Consider the following 12,277-nt stretch of genomic DNA (forward strand, 5'->3'; position numbering starts at 1 on the left):
ACAGCTCAGAACCTGGATTCTGCTTTGAAGTCTGTGTCTCCCTCTCTCTCTCTGCCCCTCCCCCGCTCATGCTCAGTCTCTCTCTCACTCTCTCAAAAATACACATTTAAAAAAAATTTTTTTTTTAAAAAAGAAGAGCAAACTGCTCAGAAGTCTCAAATAGAAAAGTCATGCATTTTACTTTAGCAGTCTTTGTGGTTTTTATACTGGCTAATCAGGAGTCCTTTTAAAACACAAATCTGACCAGGAAACAACGCTTAAAATCCTTGAACAGATTTCCATTGCTTAAAAAGTGGTCTGCATCCCTAGCTACCCATTTCAATCATCTTAAACCTGGTCACAGGGATTTATAAAACGATCCTCAAATTCTAACATGGAACCAGAGAGCCATTTTCTCACAAGATAAAGTCCCAGTACCTTTCCATGGGATACAAGGCCCTTCACCATCTGGCCCCTACTTACCTTTACATTCTCATTCTCTCCACCCCTCTACAATTACACATCAAAGCTCTCAATACATCTTTTACAAATAACAACAGCTACCATTTACTGAGAACTTACTTGATGCTAGATACTAACAACTTCTCATCACTCTATCCCTATCAATATGACCCAAGCAACCACCAACCAAACTCCTTCAACAGAATTCTAACTGGTCTCCCGATGTCCAATTTTCCTTTGTACAATCTAGTCTGCACACTAACCAAAGTGACCCCGTTAAATCATGTCAATCCCCTATGCAAAATTTTCTGATGGTTTCCCATGGCATATGTAGTAAAATCCATCATTCTTAAGACCCTATATGACCTAGCCCTCAGTCACCTCTCCAGCTCATCTCGTGCCACTCTCCCCGTCACTGGCTAGCCCACTGACTTTCAGCCCACATAGAGTCTTTGCACTTGGTGTTCCTTCTGCCTAAAATCTCCCACCTTCAGACAATAATGTGGTCTCTGCTCAAATGTCACCTCTACTGTATTTTCTCCTCACAGCACCTATCACTACCTAACATTATATATTTGTTTGTTGTCTGGCCATCTCACTAGACAGTAAGTCCCACTGAGCCAAGGAGTCTGCCTATCTTGTTCTCTACTGTGTCATCAAGGCCTAGCACAATGGCTAGAATATAGTAAGCACTCAAGAAGAATTCATTTTGTTACTGAATCCTCACAATGCTCTACTAGGTACTACTGTCCCCATTTTATAAAGAAACTGAGGCTCTAAGAGGTCAGAGAACCTGCCCTAGGTCATAGCTAATAGGAAGCAGAAACAGGATTGGAACCCAAGTCTGGATGACATCCAGAGATAACAAATGTTAACATATAGCCATTCGTGCTTTACATCTCATGATGTAAAATGTAAAACAATCTTAAATTTTTATCACGTCCTAGAATAACAGCCTTCTTTCGCCACCAAATCTCACCGCCTTTACTATCGACACCACCTAATGACAGCACCTACTCTCTATGACAGTACTTACTCCTGTGTTTCAATTTCCTCATCTACAAAATGAAGATGATAGTTTTACCTACTTCATGGGTTATACTAAGCACTAGTAAGGCACTCAGTGGAATGTCTGGGACACACCAATAATAAATGTTATCTATTACTATTGAAGTCAGAAGTTGCTGATAACCAATCTAATGGCCTTTTCTGAAATGACTTCCTTTCTCTTTTGTCTTAACGGGTCAAAAACTGAAACTTGCTACAAGTAACAAGGTGAATACCATAAACATCCAAATACGCACCCCCAGAGTTAACAAATGTTAACGTCTAACCATTTGTGGTCTAGATTTTTTTAAGATCTAAAATGTAAAAAAATGCAATTGGTGCCTCCTTTATGCCCTGGCCCCATCCCATTCCTCCCCAGGGAATTCTCAGGTTAATGGAGCACTCCTCCACCTGTGCCTTTGTACGTCTAATAGAGACAGTAACATGTGTCCACAAATGATAGTATTCTTTTGTTTTTTAAATGGTACTAACTTTACACATCTCTAAGGATGCTTTTTTCATTTTTTCACTCAACATTAGGTTCCCACAACCTATCCATGTTCCCATATGCAGAACCAGATCCAGTATACTCCTTTCAAAAGCTACATGTGTTCATTCACTATACCACATACAACTTAGTCTCCTGCTGTCTTACTGGTAGACATTTAGATTGTTTCTCCATTTTGCTGCAGTGAATCTTGTCCTATCTCCTTATCCATAGAGTTTCAAGTATACGCCCAAGAATGGAAGCACTTGGTCACAGGGTATAGGCATCTCCATTTAGATACTGCCAGCTTCCTCTCCAAAGTGATTTATCAGTTACAAATTCCCCAGCAATGTCTGCAAGTTCCCAATCCTCCACTCTCTTTCTGACTTTCCTTCGGGAGGTGGCAAGTCTCAATATGCTGTTATACAAAAATGGTGATTCTGGTCACAATCTGCCTTCCAGCCTCCCACACTCAACTACCTATAATGTAGAGTGAAAGGACCATTCCATCAAATTTGGCTTCCCTATTCTTACCTTTGCCGACACTCTTCTATTCAGAAGGTCCTCCCTTCTCACCCTCTTTGCCCACATAGAATCAGTAGGCATTCCTTATATATCCCAAGTCTCTCCAACAGTGCCCAACTTCAAGTGGGACCTAGCTCTCCCCTGAATCCTTAAGCAATTTGTTTGTTCTCTCCTATGGAAACTATATAATCAGCCTGGTATACAGGTACACACAGTAGACCGAATAGTTATACTACAGTTTTTGAAGTATAGTTATTTGGGTGCCTGCCTCATCCCTAAACTAATCTTACCCACAATACATGCAACGTAAGTATTGATCTAATTTGTTAAACAAGTACTACAAGGCTAAATGTTTGGCTTATGTGGAAAAAAAAGTGACTAAGTCTATCGTTCTCCTCTTCTACCTGCACTCCTTTATCATGACATCCATTTGAGCAGGTACATAAAAAACCTACTGCTTCCTGGGGTTTGTGGAAGATTTTTTTTAATGTTTTTTTTTTTTTTCCAATTTACTTCAAAGCTTTCGTTTTGTTTTGAAGTTTCCTGTGAAAAATTAAAATGTTTAAGCATAATGTTATGAACTACATATTGAGAAGTATATCCTCTTTAATGCAGCATGTATCTCTGGGCAACTACTTTATACCAGGGAAGTAAGAAAATCTGAAAGAAAACATGATAGTTACCTAATTATAGCAGACCTACTAAAAAGGGCAACATCCAGACTGACTATAAGTCCAAACTAGGCATTTACTCCAAAGTGAAGACACTAGAATAAGTGCACCACTAAAAATACCTTTGCCCTATGAAAGGCCTTCCTCAGGGATGGTGGTTCCTTCATTTTCAGATACTGAGCTTGCTGTGAACACAATGTACCTAGCTAATTTCCTCCCCTAGTTACTATGGTCATTTTTGAAGCTAAGGTATACTGCACACTAGCAAAGATAATAACAAAACTACTTTTCTTCCCTTCCTTCCACTTTAAACATCACTTTTCTTAAATGAACCCTAAATATGGAAAGGGAATTTGTTAGGAGAGGGAGAAGGAAACAAAGGGAGGGGAGAGGGGACAAAATTCAAACTAAGTACATTACTGTGAACTTCTTCATCCAGTGCCTTAACCTTCCCTTTCTTCTTAATGAGCTGGATCTTGCAGGCATTGGCTTCCCAATCCTTGTCATTGCCTCCATCAACTCCCACACCTAAATCATCGAGAGGCAGAAAAGCTAGATTTAGAAACTTAGATTATCATCGTGAGACACAACTTTTAATTACAAATTATTTTTTCATCTAATTCATTTGTTCATCAATTCACATTTACTGAAAACCTATTATATGTCAAGAAACATGATAGCTGCTAGAAACAAAAATGAAATTAATTCAATTTTTATCTTCAAATTTCTAATGGGTCTACTCAGAAGAGAGGGAACAAATCATTACAATACAGTGTGGGTTTGGATTATATGATACAAGTACCACAGATTGGGGGGAAAAATAAAAGCACTATAGTTTGGGTGGCACCCTGAGCACCATGGAGAAACCCAGAAGATCGGCACCTACCTCAGAAGCAAAATACACAAGGACAATCAGGGAACACATTCCTCGAAATTCTACTTAAGTTTCTAAAGAATTTGAAAAAGTTACCCAAAGGTACTAAAAAAGCATGGAGTAGTTTTAAGTAGAGAAACTAAAAATGTTTAGAAGACTCTCTTTGGAAACGGAGTAGACTGAAAGGGAGGAACAGCTGTCAGAAGATGATAGCTACAGGAAAGCAAAAGTGAGGAGGCCCTGAACCAAACAGTGGTGATGAAGACAGAGATCAGTGATACTGAGGGTAGAACTGGCTGGATGCAATGTGAGAAGGCAGGCTGGGTCTGGGATACCTTCTAGGCTCACAGGACTTGTTGAATGATTGCTGATAAAAGGAATACAGAAAGAACAGCGTGGGGAGTATGTTCATTTCACTTCTGGGCATGCAAAGTTTATAATATCATGGTTTATCCAGGAAGAAAATTCTAAGAGGCAACTGGAAATACATGTCTGCAGCTTGGGAAATACATGTGGGTTATTCATCATCAACATATGGGAGGCTGATGAAGTCAGAGCTCACCCATGACGATACAAAGTAAGAAAAATGGGCGTAGGAAAGAATCTTAAGGAACATTAATATTTAAGCAAAGGTGGAAGAAAAGGAGCCCTCAAAGCAAACAAAAGAACCAGCATATTAAGAAGAGAATATGTGTTATCCAAAAGCTAAGGAAGGAGAGAATTTTATGAACAAAAGAGCTGAGGAATTCACTTTCTATTAACTGAGGAAGTTACGGAAAGTAAGTGCCCATTACATTCGGCAATGTCAAAGGTACAGAAAAGGCTTAACATAGCAAGCCTGACACCGCTTTAAACCGCTTTCCTTAGAAAGGTCTGCCTACAAAGTTGGCCCTTGGCTGGCATCTGGGAACCTGGGATTTCAGGAGGGTTACCTAACTGATAAAGAATGGTTTACTGCATCTTATTAACTGCAAACAATGTGGCTTATACTGAACATCTGATTCCACTCTGGGAGTCTAGAATTGTGGTACGTGTTAGGCAGATGGGATCTACGCGAGCAGCCTCAAATAAAAGCTTGGGCACTGAGTGGTTTCAGTGATACACATTTCACAACGTTGTCACAGCTGGCTGAATTAAGTGCACAATGTGTGACTCCAACAGGAGAAAACGCTCAGCAGTTGTGCCTCATATCCTCCAGACTTCACCCCATGTGTCTTTTCTCCTTGCTGATTTTGCTCTGGATTCTCTTGTTGGAATAAATCCTAGTCATGAGTACAACTATATGCTGAGTCCTCCTTGGGAGGTGGTCTTGGGGACCCCTAACATGGTTAAGGAAAGGAGCCAGAATACACCATTAAGCTGACAAAAAGGTATTTTTATTTGCTTTGCCATTTATTTAAGGTGGAAGAATCTCAGGCAAGTTTATATGCCAAGAGCAGGGAATCCTTAGAGAAAAAGAAATTAAAGTTACAAGAAAGAAAAAAGATAATTTATAAAGTAAGGCCTTCAAGAACTTTGTTCTACCATGAACATGCCTCAGGTGATTTATGTTTTTATAGTAACATTCTCAACAAAGGAAGATATCCATAAGAAGTAATATAAATGGTAATACTGTTGAAATTACATGAATAAACCCTTTGAACATAATAAAAGATAAAAATTCTTTTTATGTTTACTCAAAAATAAACATTACTAAAGAATCTAGGCAACAAACAAAACATCTTTATATAGATTCAAGAATCATGTAGAACCTATAATATTTTTTTAAAAGGAAATACCAGCAGAATCATATCCTCTGTACTCCAGTCTCTGAAGGCCTTTGATTAGGGTCTCCAAGATTTCTCGTCTTGTGCGAGGAACATGGTAGTTTAAGTAAGCAAATATACCTGCAAATGAACAAATATTTAATAAAAAATTTGACTAATGAAACAAAATCGACACAATTATGACAAAATCTTCATCTGCATAATTATGTCTAAGATGTGCAGAAATATGAAGCTAGAGTCATCTTTAAAAAAGAGAGGCACATGGGTGGCTCAGTTGGTTAAGCGTCCAATTCTTGATTTTGGCTCAGGTCATGATCTCACGGTTTGTGGGTGCCAGCCCCATCAGTCTCTGTGCTGACAGGGTGGAGCCTGCTTGGGATTCTCTCTCTCCCTCTCTCTCTGCCCCTCCCCTGCTCACACTCTCTCTCAAAGATAAATAAATAAACTTAAAAAAAAATTTTAGATTAATCAACAAATTCATGGTTTATGTCCTATATATTGAGCATTGTTTAAAACATTTTCTGAAATATTTTAAGCAACACATGGACCCTACAAAACTATATAGATGGAATAATTTTTCTTATAGCCAATGATCCTGGTATCAATATCAGTAACAATAAACAACTTATAAATATCAAAGATGTGAAAAATAAAACCTAAATAATTTAATAATAGGGAAAAATGGACTAAGATATTTCCTTAAGGGAAAATGGCTGGAATCTTTTGTTCACCAGATACTACCAAAGATAAACAACTATTACGGTACATGTTAACACCTACTGAGAATTCACAAAAAAAGGAGTACTTATTTGGAAAAAACAAAATTAGAATAAAAAGGACTAGTACAATGCGAACTGAACCAGAAAAGAAAACAAGCAGTAGAACATAGGTAAAGGAAGTCTACATTAAAAATAATTCTTTAGGGGCATCTGGGTGGCTCAGTCAGTTAGGCATCCGACTCCAGCTCAGGTCATCATCTCATGAGTTTGAGCCCTGCGTCAGACTCTGTGCTGACAGAGCTCGGAGCTTGGAGCCTGCTTCGGATTCTGTGTCTCCCTCTCTCTCTGCCCTTCCCCTGCTCACGCTGTCCCTCTCACTCTTAAAAATAAATACACATTAAAAATTTTTTTTTAATTTTTATATGCTTATTCACTTTTTAAAAAAAATTTTAATGTTTATTTGAGAGAGAGAGAGAGAGAGAGAGCAAGCACATGAGCAGGACAGGGCCAGAAAGAGGGAGACAGAGGATCTGAAGCAGGTTTTGCACCGTGAGCGCAGAGCCCAACTCGGGGCCTGAACTCACAAACCATGAGGTCATGACCTGAGCCAAAACCAAAAGTCAACCACTTATCCAACTGGCCACCCAGGGGCCCCCATTTATTCTTTTCTGAGAGACAGAGCATGAGTGGGGGAGGGGCACAGAGAGAGGGAGACATAGAATCTGAAGCAGGCTCCAGGATCTGAGCTGTCAGCACAGAGCCTGACGCGGGGCTCGAACACATGAACCCGTGAGATCATGTCCCGAGTCAAAGTCCGACACTCAAACGACTGAGCCACCCAGGCGCACCAGAAGTCCACATTTTAAAAACAGCAGCATGAGGAATGCCAACCACATCTCATATTTGATTGTTCTGTCTCAAAAGTCTCTCTGAATCCAGAATGGTCTCCCCTACTGCCCTGTCTTCCCCCCAGACACCAACTTACTGGCAAGCTGAGGCCAATTTTCTTGTTGAATGTCTCACCTTCTGGCTGTGTCTAATTGCTTAAGCTAGAAAGAATCTAACCAATTCCTCTATTCCTTGTAGTTCCTGTAGATTGGGAGACAGATCTAAAGACTTGATTGAGTTAGGTTAAAATTTGAGGGCAAGAATTACTCACAATGTACGTATGTATTTTATACTGTCCGTAGGTCCCTTATTAGTGATGTTAAGATTGTCACTAGTAAAGACAATCAGATCATCTAGCCTATCATATTCTGAAAGCATCTTCAGAATACTTTTCAGGGCTTTAGATATTGACAGCACTGATTTTAAGACATTCATGTTCTCTTTCTTCGTGATCTATATAATAATGGAGCACTTCCCAATCAGTGGCATCTTAAATTCAATAAAATACTACATATCGTGTTCCAATTCAAAACCTGCTTTTTCCTTGAGAGGAAGCACTACTATTATCGGTAATTATCACTGTCATTTTGGAGCTCACTTTTGGAACAAAGAAAAGAAGACGAGGCATAGAGGAAGAAGTCAGAGCAACATTTCTCCATACATAACCAGGCAGGAATTGAAAGGAAGAAAAGGACAACGTATGTAGAAAAGTTTTCTAAGATCAAAGTAACAGAGCTGGAAAAAGAAAACACAGAGGGGAGGGGATTAATCTAAGTCATCCGTGCTTAGAGAAATGAAAGATAAAAGAGACTGAACCTGTCAATTTTACAGACCAGCCCCTCGCCAGGACTCCTGGCCCGAGACAAGTGCACCTGCTGGCATTGGTGGGTTATGTGTACTCATGGGGTAGCTGGGAAAATATAATGGCAAATAACCAGTCAATCAGGCATACAGGACATGTTCGCAAGGGAGGATTCATAACTCAAAATGGTGCTTATTCGCATAGAAATCACTAGAATGAGCCCCATTTCAGGTCTTTGACTTGTCTTCTCAAACCTCCCACAAACAGTTCTACTTTAGATTAACTACTAAAAGCCTAAAAATCAACTCTCCACTACTCTTTGGTAACTGCTTCAATACCACACACACTAGTTTTATGGAGCACAGATTTTCCTCTCCTATTATCACCATGTGCTTCCCAAGTATAAGTTTTCTTATTTATTAATGGAATATTCTTGAAATAAATATCCCCCTAAATGGAGTGGATGCTTGCACCTACAGGGATCATTCTTGGAAAATTGCAACTTAAAGTCAATGACATAAAAGTACTAATGAGCACCCTGCTTAACAAAATATTCAGATGCAACCTGGGTCACAGACACACTTGGTTGAAAGGCTGTTAAACGGTACTGAAATGAAAACTGAATGCAACTTAGACTAATTAAATTATTAAAGTTCCTATGCCTGGCTGAATTTATGTCCTTATAAATGAGAATACTTTTACATGTTTTTTCCCTTGACACCTTCAATATTTTGAGACTTCAGACAGTATAATTTACCAGTGATAACTGTTCAAATTCATTCTCTAAATTTTATACTTTCTGTATCAAAATCCATCTGCAATGCCACTTAACTTTCATTTTGAAAGTTATAATCCATTCATAATCATCATTAAAGATTCAAAGTACACAAATGCTACAGGATAAATTGTGTATATCCATACAAGGGAGCTATCCACTGTTAATCCCATACAAACTGTCTGAATCCTTCAGCTATGAACCTCTGTATATGTCCAGTCCTTTAGCTATACACATATAAAACTAGATGTACATAGCTTTAAAGGGCACTTCTTTAACACATAAATGTGACGACTCTATATATACTGTTTCTTAGGATGTTGGCTATCTTTTTATGTCAGTATATACGCATCTACCCTATTCTATTTAATGGCTGCACACTACTCCCTAATAGATTTATTTTACCTAATCATTTCCCTCCTGGTTGAGGTTTTTCTGATTCTTCAGTTACAAATAATGCTGCAATTAAACATACACATCAACTTGATGCTTGTCAAAAAAAATATTCAGCACTATAATCACAGAGGCACACTCTACAGGTAAGAGTCCTTTAAAAGAGGAAATATTTGAGATAACATTTTCTACAATCCTGAAAACACCAAGAAAAAATTATAACATATAGAGTGACAAAATGAGGAATTTCAATTAGTAGTGCTTTTTAAGTGTTTAAAATCTTTTCCCTATTTACAAAAATGCTGGTTCAAGTATCCCCAACTTTGTTGTAAATACACACTGCCGCTGGAAGGAGCTCTGTGTAACACTTCTCTCTTACACATTTAACACTCTGGAACTCAAAGCGCTGTTTAAACCCTGACATCTCTAATTACACACTCCCTCACAGCCTACCTATGGCATCATCTTTCTGGAAAAAAAGCACGTACTTCCTGCCCGCAAACCGTCCAACATTCCATCCCTCCCGCTTCTGTCTAACCAATCCCATCAGACCACAATTTTTCATCATCCTGACAACCAGCCCCTCTGGGCCCACTGTGTTCTAACTCCGGAGTCCCCGAGCAGGCCTACAGCAGAGTCCATCCGCTTCAGGTCCATCCATTTCAGGCCCACTTCTGTAGGGGCCCTCCCAACTGCTGGCCAACCCTGTTAATTCACTGCTGGTCCAACTTTCAAACTTCTCCAGATATTATCCTAAAGCTTAGAATCTAGACTATTCTCCTATCCCCATTTCTCTTCCCGCTTTCTTCCTCAATTTTTAGTAGATCCTCACCTACAGAATTGAAGCTTTCATCTTCATCTTAACAGTATATACTCTCTTATCCTTCCTACATTGTTCGACACGCCAGAGGCTGTTCACCTTATCAACTTACTAGGGATATGGATACAGTCTGGTGAGAGAGAGATCCACACCCTCCCCTGGGTTTTCAAGGACCAGCAAGAGCTCATCAGACACGGCTGCAACATCTTCACTTTCCCAGGCACAGGTCCCCCCCTCATGGCAAACCCACTCCAAGGTGCCTTATTCCTCTATTTGAGCTCAAAATAGAGAAACATTTCCCATACTACTCCCTGAAAGCCAGTTTCTCCTACCTGTTATAACTCTTGATAAGCGATTCCTCAACTTTCTACATACAGAACTTTTTATTAACATCAAAATATTTTGAGGACCCTACATAATAGTGGGTTGAATTTTTATTATCCAATGATGTAGAACATCTTTTGTACAATTTTATAGAAAAGGCTTAAAGTATGAATTAAGCAGTGAACGCCCTGTAGTAACTTCACAGTTTACAGGTCAAGAACCACCGCGCTAGAACTCAACTCTTCAACTCTATCAGGGGACCTCAGTTCCACAATACTCCCACCTCCTCAATACAAACTCAGATCCCTCTGCCTTCATACATGCAAGTTTTCTAATAATTTCTTTAGAGCCAAATACAATTTCTCTCTGTAATATTAAACATGAATGACATTCTTCTTGTTTTGCAGACTCTGTCCAAGTCAATACACTACTTTGGAACTCTTCAGCCTCTAAATATGGTTTTTGGCCCTTTTTCCTAGAATTTTTATTTCTTCTTTCAAACCCCATGGCAACAGTTCTCAACCTATTTCTGACTCCATTCACTGTTGGGTAAATGCCATCAATGAGATCTCTCACAGCCTACCAGCTGGCACTATTCCTCAACATAAAATTACTGCTCCTGTGGTGCCTGGCTGCCTCAGTCGATAGGGCATGTGACTCTTGATTTGAGGATTGTAAATTGGAGCCCCACGTTGGGTACAGAGATTACTTAAAAAAAAAAAAAAAAAAAAAAAGAGTACTGCCCCATTACCTGAAACATTCTTGGCCTAACTAGTCTCTGAATTTCTATTCATTCCACTCGTAGTCTATAACATGGTAATGAATGATGAACAAAAAATGCCTGGTATCATCCACACCTGTTGCATTCCTTGTATTGCACTGGTGTATTCACTGTTTCTTCCAATCCAACAGCAATTCCTTGAAGGCAATTCCCTTATTTTAGTCATCTCTCTGAAGGGCACAGCATCAAGTATAAAGCCATCACTTTAAATATCTTCTAATGCTTTCTAGGTACTTGAAACATACAGTCAAAAATTCCCAAACCACAGAAAAAGAACACCATTTTGCAGGATGCTAAATAGGGACAAAGTGAAAGAAATGTTCCATAATTAAAGGTTTAAGAAATACTGGGTTCAAGTTAACAGGTTTATTTCTAGAACTTTCTAGAAACTTTAATCTTGCTAATTGTGACTCTCCAAAAGCCGAATTTCCCACACTTGTGTTATAAAACTCTCCCACCTTCTATTGCTCATAACCAGCACCTATTAACTTCTCCCTTCCAGAGAACACAACTGAGGAAATACTTACTAAGCAATTAATCATTTTCTTTCACAACTACTTTATATCCAGTATAATTTCTAAGAATATATTAATAGTACTGGTTCTATGATTTACCCTAGCGGCCAGTCTCAGCATTCCTCAATTACTTCCAAAGCTTTTAGTATAAATGCAAAAATCTTTCTTTTAATGTTTACGGTGGGGGGGGGGGGGAGGAGAGAGAGAGAGAGCGCGCGCGCGCATGCACGCACATAGAGGGAAAAAGAATCCCAAGCAGGCTCCTCGCTGTCAGTGCAGAGCCCAATCTCATGAACTATGAGATCATGAGCTGAGCCAATACAAAGAGTCGGACGCTTAACCAACTGAGCCACGCAGGCACCCCAATTACAAAAATCTTTTTAAGGAGGCATTTCAGGATACTTTTATTTCTTTCTAAGGTATTTTTTAGGTAACCTCTATACCCAATG

General features: G+C 39.2%; 1 protein-coding gene across 2 annotated transcripts in view; it reads right to left on the bottom strand.

Annotated features, from left to right (window-relative positions):
• Positions 1–12,277, bottom strand: part of GFPT1 (glutamine--fructose-6-phosphate transaminase 1) — a 52,769-nt gene that overhangs the window by 36,532 nt on the left and 3,960 nt on the right. For both annotated transcript variants that reach the window (XM_049651590.1, XM_049651591.1), the window contains exons 2-3: positions 5,824–5,931; positions 3,592–3,699 (exon numbers count right to left, since the gene is read on the bottom strand). In XM_049651590.1, coding sequence (XP_049507547.1) covers positions 3,592–3,699; positions 5,824–5,931 — 216 coding nt within the window. The remainder of the gene's footprint in view (positions 1–3,591; positions 3,700–5,823; positions 5,932–12,277) is intronic.

Source organism: Panthera uncia, assembly GCF_023721935.1.
Source record: "Panthera uncia isolate 11264 chromosome A3 unlocalized genomic scaffold, Puncia_PCG_1.0 HiC_scaffold_11, whole genome shotgun sequence".
NCBI classification, from domain to species: domain Eukaryota; kingdom Metazoa; phylum Chordata; class Mammalia; order Carnivora; family Felidae; genus Panthera; species Panthera uncia.